Consider the following 6,551-nt stretch of genomic DNA (forward strand, 5'->3'; position numbering starts at 1 on the left):
AATGAGGTGGTTTAGGGTCCCAGTCACCAGGCAGATCCCAGTGGCACAGGCTGGGAGATGTCAAAGTGACAGAGGGAGCGCAGGGAGCAGGGGGAAGGAGGCAGGGAAGAGGATGATGGAATTCCTGGGAATTCCCCTGGATCCCCCCTAGGACACCCTGTGACCCCCAAGGGACCCTTCTGGACTCCCAAGGATCACCCTGTAGAATGCGCAAGGAGTGGAGAACTGGGGGAGGCAGAGATTGGCAGGGTCTGGTAGTGTTCAAGGGTCAAAGAAGTGGAGCTGGGAGAGTTGGGAAGGGTCCAAGGTTCAAGGAAAAAGAGCTGCAAAGATTGAGAAAGGAAAGGTGGGGGCTTCAGGAGGTTCCTGTGCCCAGGAAATGGGGGACCAGAAGTCCTCAGTGTTGAGGAAAGTGGGGTCTGGGTGCTGGGAAAAGCAGGAATGGGGGTCCAGGGGGTCCCTAGGTCAAGGAAAAGGAGGTCTGTGAGCTGGGAGAGGTGAGATGGCTGGAGAAAGGGGTGCAGGATAAGGGGGTGCTGGGTGGTCCTGAAGCTGGGGATGGACATGCAGGGAATAGGAGCTTTGGAACTGGATATGGGGTGCCAGGGCATCCCTGTGCTGGAAATAGGGGCTCAGGTAGTCACATTTCCAGGGAGGGGGACAGGAAAGTCTCTGGCCCAGAAATAGAATTTCAAGGGAATGGTGGATCAGAGTGTTTCCCATGCCAGGGAGTTTTTGTTCAGGGGAGTTTCCTTCCCAGAAATTTGGGTTCAAGGGGGTCTTGATGCCAAAAATTAGAGGTCCAGGAGGGTCCTGACATCTAGGAATGGGGATTCATGGATGTCCTGGCACCAAATAGGCAGGTGCAGGGGGGTCCCAGTCCTGGGGAAGGGGATGCAGGATGGTCCCAGTACCAAGGAATGGGAGTTCTAGGAGGTTCCCATGCCTGAGAATGGATGTGCAGGAAATAGAAGTTCAAGGGGGTCCTGATGCCCAGGAATTGTGGTTCAGGGAGGTCCTGGTGCCAGGGGTCCCACTCGTCTCTACTTGCCCTTCCCCCCCAGGGCCCCAGGAACTCCAAGCGCGTTCCCAGACCCGGTGCTGGAGCCACCGTGCTGCTCTGCTGTGGCCCCACACACAGCCCCAGACCTGGCCCTAGAGCAAATGAGGAAGTGACTGTGAGTGAGTGGGATCATACTGGAAGTGACTGGTGCCATACTGGGCTCCTACTGAGATTGAAAGGAACTATACTGGGAATGACTGGGAGCAACTGGGACCGTGTTTGGGCACCTGGGATCCTATTGGGAGTGACCAGGACCATACTGGGAGTGACTAGAATCATACATGAGGTGACTGGGAGTCACGGGGACCATGCTGGGAGCCAACTGGGGACACACTGGGAGCATCTGGAAGATGCTGGAGCCATGCTGGGTGGAGTGGGAGCACAACTAGGGCCACTGGAATCATACTGAAAAAACCTGGGACCACACTGAAGATTAGTGGGAGCAGAACTGGGGCAACTGGGATCATGCTGGATGCAACTGAGGGTAACTGGGAGTGACAGGGTGCATGCTGGGGCAACTGGGATATCTTGTGAGCGACTGGGATCATACTGGAGGGAAATGAAACATTACTAGGCAAGTGAATGTGACTGGAAATGATTATGAGTGTGCTGAGGGCAACTGGAATATACTGGGGATATCTGCTACCATACTGGGAGCAACTGGGACCACACTGGGTGTGATTGGGAGTGACTGGATTCATACTGGAAGTGACTGGGACTATATAAGGAGTGCCTGGAGTGTACTAAACCCATACTGGGGTTAACTGAGATATACTAGAGCCATACTGGAAGTGACTAGGAGTAACTTGGACCGTTTGGGGGACAACTGGGTTCCTACTGGAAGCAACTGAGATAATATTGGGAGTGCCAAGGATATCCTGGAATCATACTGGAATCATACTTGAGGGTCAGAACCATACTAGGAGTGGCTGGAACCATACTGGAGGTGAGTGGGAGTAACTGGGACCATGCTGGGATCATGCTGGGATCATACAGGGAGTGACTGGGATCCTACTGGGGTCGTACTGGGCATGACCAGAACCATATTGAGTGACTGGGATCACACTGGGCTCAGAATGGGGGTGAATGGGAGCAACTGTCACCATTCTGTGATCATACTGGGAAGGACTGGTTTCACATGGGAATCATACTGTGTGACTGAGCAAACACAGAACATCCAAGGAACACTGAATATCCAAGAAACATGGGATGTCTAGGGAACACAGAATGTGTGAGGAGCAGAGAGCATCCAAATAACACAGAGCATCACTCCCATGGCTGTAAAAATTTTAATGGAGTTTTTATCCAGTGACATTCCTGGGGAGCAGTGGCAGCTCTGCTCCCCCAGCCCAGGAGGTTGGAGCAGGGGAACCTCTGGCAGCACATTCAGGGCACAGCCAAGGGCTAGGGGGCTCCTCCCCCACTTTATTTTCTCTCCCCAGTTTAAATCATCCCCTCCCATTCAAATCTCCTCCATTCACATTTTCTCCCCACAATTAGAATATCCTCACTCCAATTAAACTTTTCTCCCCAATTAAGCTCTGAGCACCCCCCCCCCCCGCCCCCCCCCCCCCCCCGTTTCCTCCTGGCAGAACCCAGCCGGGACCTTCTGGAAACAGCAGAAGAAAGGGTTGATTTCCTTGGTTTCTAGAGGATTTTTCTGTGGCTTTCCTGCAGAAAGTTCTTTCTTTCAGGGTGATGGCTGAGAGGTGCCCTCAGGCTCCACCCCCTTTCCAGCCCCTTTTCCCAGCTCTTTTCCTCAGCTGACCCACTTTTGCGGATTTTGTGGGGTGGGAGGAGTTGCTCTGTTCGGGTGTCTCAAAGGTGCCGCCAGGGAGGCCCCGAGGCCCCAGTGCAGTTCTCTCCATCCCCTTGGAGCATCGGGAATCTCCAACTCTCAGTCGTGGCTGTCCATGGGATTCAACCCCCTGCAGGGTTTTCCCCCAGAGCAGGTTTATTTCCAGGGGGGTTTGTGGTTTCCCTTGGAGCCGGGGCCTGACAGCACCAGAGCAGCCGTGGGTGCCGGGGCAGGAAGGGCTGCGGGACGGCTCCTCCCTGCAAACCCCCGGGAGAGGGACAAGGGCTGTGGGGGAAATAGGGAATAAACATGGGATTACAGAAAAACCAAAAAATAGCACATACAGCAGCACCCTCAGCAGGAGCAAGTCCAGCCCTGCATGGACATGGATTCCTAGGGGTGGCAGAGCTCCCATTACACCAGCGGCCCACCCACTGGAGTCCTTGACAACATTCAGGCTGGGTCTGGCAGGATAGAGCTGGGAAGAAGGGAGGGTTGAGAGAAAGTAGTTTTAAGGGCTTATTTTATTTATTATCCTGCTCTGATTTTGTTAGTTCATTTCATAGCTCAAAGCTCTCTTTTGCCTGTGATGGTGTTTGGTGAGGGATGTCTCTCCTGTGGTCCTTATCTCAACCCATGAACCCTTTTTTACACATTTTCTCTCCCCTGTCCAGCTGTGGAGGGGGGTGACTAAGTGGATTTTGTGGGTGTGTGGCATCCAGCCAGCATCAATCCACAACATCTGGGTTCCACCCAAAGCGTGGTCAGGGCTCAAGAAGGAACCAAGGGAATTTGCTTTGGTGATGTACCTCCAAACAAGGCCAGATATCTGATTTCATTGCCTTGACCGTCCCTTAAACACGGAAAGAGAAATACATTTGTATCACATTACATACTTCACTAATGATCACTGATATTTCACTAATTAGCAGATACAAGTATCATATAATGTTTGGTTGGAAGGTTCATCTAGAGATCGACTTTGGCACTTGGCCTGTTGTTCAAGCCTTAGTACTTCAATTTCTGACATCAGCCTGCTTCCTGATACATGTTCTTTCCTCTGCGTTCATCCAGGTGCATCCAGGGAACAAGGAGGAGGTGAAGACCACCAGCCAGGTGTCTTCCCAATTCGGATCATGTGGAACATAGGTCACCAGGTCTTCACTCAACATGGATCACCAGGTATGTGGATCACCATGGTTTTGCACAATATGGGTCACTGTGGATAATGCAACATGGGTCCTCTAGTGGGTGAAGAAGTTGCAGCAGGAAACAAAACTCCTCCTAAGTTCAGGGCACTTGTAGGGCTTCCCTTACTCATGGGTCTGTTGGTGTGAAATTAAGTTAGAGCTGTAGGAGAAGCTCTTCCCACACTCAGGACACTTATAGGGCCTCTACCCAGTGTGGACACGCCGATGGTTGACAAGGTGGGAGTTGCGTTTGAAGCCCTTCCCACAGTCGGGGCAGCGGAAGGGCCTCTCATCTGTGTGAATCCGCTGATGCAGGAGGAGATGGGAGCTGGTCCGAAATCTCTTTGCACACTCCAGACACTCGTAGGGCCGTTCTCCACTGTGGATCTTCTGGTGCTGGGTCAGGTCAGAGCTGATGCTGAAGCTCCTCCCACACTCCCCACACTGGTAGGGCCGTTCCCTGGAGTGCAGGCGCTGGTGGGTGAGGAGGTTGGAGCGGTCACTGAACCTTTTCCCACATTCCTTGCAGTTGTAGGGCCGTTCCCCCGTGTGAATTACCTGATGGCGGATCAGACAGGAGCTCCGGCCGAAGCTCTTCCCACATTCCCCACACTCATAGGGCCGTTCCCCTGTGTGGATCATCTGGTGGCGGAGGAGGTGGAAGCTCCGGCTGAAGCTCTTCCCACATTCCAGGCACTTGTGGGGCTTCTCCGTGTGAGGCTTCTCCACCAGCTCTGAGCTCTGGCTGAAGCTCCGGCCACCTTCCCAGGACATGGAGGGTCTTTCCTCCTCACAGCTCCCTGGGCTGGATTTGCAGCTCCTTCTTGTGCGGGATCTCTGGGGCTTCTCTTCCCCATTGGATTCCTGTGCTGTGGAACTGCCCAAAAAGGCCTCTTCCACAATGTTCTGCCAGGGGGACTTGTCCTCCCTGATCTCTGTCTGCAGCTCATTGCCTGGGGGAGGAAAGACAAGGAGAGGATGGGATTTGCCTCTGTGCCAGAGGAAAGGAGATCCCCCCCAATATGTCCCCAGCAGGACAGCATCGGCAGTGAGGTTGTCCTGCAACCAGGGGCAATGGTGGGCTGGGAGATGAAGCAGGAGAGAGGGGGAAAGGACTTCCTCCTCACCTGCCTGGGTGTCCCAGGGCATCTTTCTTTTCTTTGCAGCCTCCTCCTCCATTCAGCCAAGGTTTAGGAATGACAAATCCTGGACTTGGGGGAAAACAACGTGTGAGCATGCTGGGTTGGAGGTTTCTCCTGCCCCAGTCTATTTCTAGAAGTCACCAGGCATCTTGTGTCCGTGAAAACCTCCAAAACACCACAATGCAGAAAAGAAATTCCTCCAAAATATTAAGAGTCAGCAAAGGAGCCCTCCAAAATTCCCCCCTCTCCCGTCTCTCCATTTTGGGGTCCTGGAGGTCTTTTGTCTCCTCGGTCCCGCTGAGGGTTGCTGGACGTTTTAGAGGTTCTAGGGGTCCCTTCTCCACTGAGTCTCTGTTTCGGCTGCTGGGGGTCCAGGGTTCCGCCTCTTCAGGCTCGTCCCACTCCAGGATGCCAGGGATGCCCGCCTTCCGAGTCCCCCGCTTCAGGGTCGAGGGGATCCTGCCCTCCCCGTTAGCTCTGTGCTTCCCCCTTTCCAGTCTGCCGGGGATATTTCAAACCGGTATCGCCATTCTCCGGTCTCCCACGTCAGGGATAGCCAGAACCAGTTTCCCCTACCCCCGCCGGGCGATCTCCACCTGGCATCCGGCACCCCGCATCCTCCCCGCCGTAGCCTGGGGTCTGTCGATAGGTACGGCCAGGACGCCCCGAAAAAAAACGCCTCCCGGGGACGCCCAAGATATTTGGGGAAGTTCCTCCTCCCCAGTCACCTTTGGGATGCGGCGGGACAGATGCTGCACGGGCCGGGAGGGCTGCGCACACAGGGCGCGGTGGACCCGCGAATTTCCTCTTCTTCTTCCTCCTCCTTCTTCTTCTTCTTCTCCTCCTCTGAGGAAGATCAGACAGCTACAGAAACTGAGCTGGGGTAGCGCCGCACACCTCCTGGCCCTGGTACAGTGGAAGCCCTACGAGAGATAAACTCAACGCAAGAACAAAAATAGACTCACCTTCCTCGTCCTCTTCTCTCCTCTCCCTCTTTTCCGGTTCCTGCTCCTCCTCTTCCTCTATTCGTCCACTGCCTTCAGCTCCCCCCGCTTCTGCTCCATCCCTTCGGCTGCGGGCAAGGAGCTCTGGCGTGAGACGGGACAGGACACGATGTGAACGTGGAAGGAAAGGAGAAACGAGGGGAGGCCCCCAAACGGAGCAGTAGAGGAAGTGGGTCAGCGCCAAACCGGGATGGTCGGGAGCTGGGATTTAGGGGGACGATAGGAAAGGAGTGGGAGAGGGGAGATGGAGGGAGGTAGCACAGTGGTTCCCAAAGGGAGTCCCTTCGCATCTCCCTTACGTAATCCCTGGAGGGGTTGCCTTTGGCTCTGGGGGAGGCGGATCCTTACTGAGGG

General features: G+C 54.5%; 1 protein-coding gene across 5 annotated transcripts; it reads right to left on the bottom strand.

The window, feature by feature from the left end:
* Nucleotides 1-3,152: 3,152 nt before the first annotated feature.
* On the bottom strand, nt 3,153-6,193 carry LOC310921594 (uncharacterized protein). 5 transcript variants are annotated; one of them, XM_083881759.1, is made up of 4 exons: nt 6,159-6,188; nt 5,179-5,262; nt 4,610-5,004; nt 3,153-4,525 (listed from the first exon to the last, which is right to left on the bottom strand). In XM_083881759.1, exons 2-4 carry the CDS (start codon nt 5,228-5,230, stop codon nt 4,256-4,258), a joined length of 717 nt encoding a protein of 238 aa, XP_083737885.1. In that variant the 5' UTR covers nt 5,231-5,262; nt 6,159-6,188; the 3' UTR covers nt 3,153-4,255. The 5 variants fall into 5 exon arrangements, with proteins under 5 accessions (XP_083737885.1, XP_083737884.1, XP_083737881.1 ...); XM_083881758.1 differs by having other exon boundaries at nt 3,153-5,004; nt 5,179-5,257; nt 6,159-6,193; XM_083881755.1 differs by having other exon boundaries at nt 3,153-5,004.
* Between the last annotated feature and the right edge of the window lie 358 nt (nt 6,194-6,551).

This window comes from Zosterops lateralis (genome assembly GCF_965231275.1).
Source record: "Zosterops lateralis genome assembly, chromosome: 35".
Lineage (NCBI taxonomy): Eukaryota > Metazoa > Chordata > Aves > Passeriformes > Zosteropidae > Zosterops > Zosterops lateralis.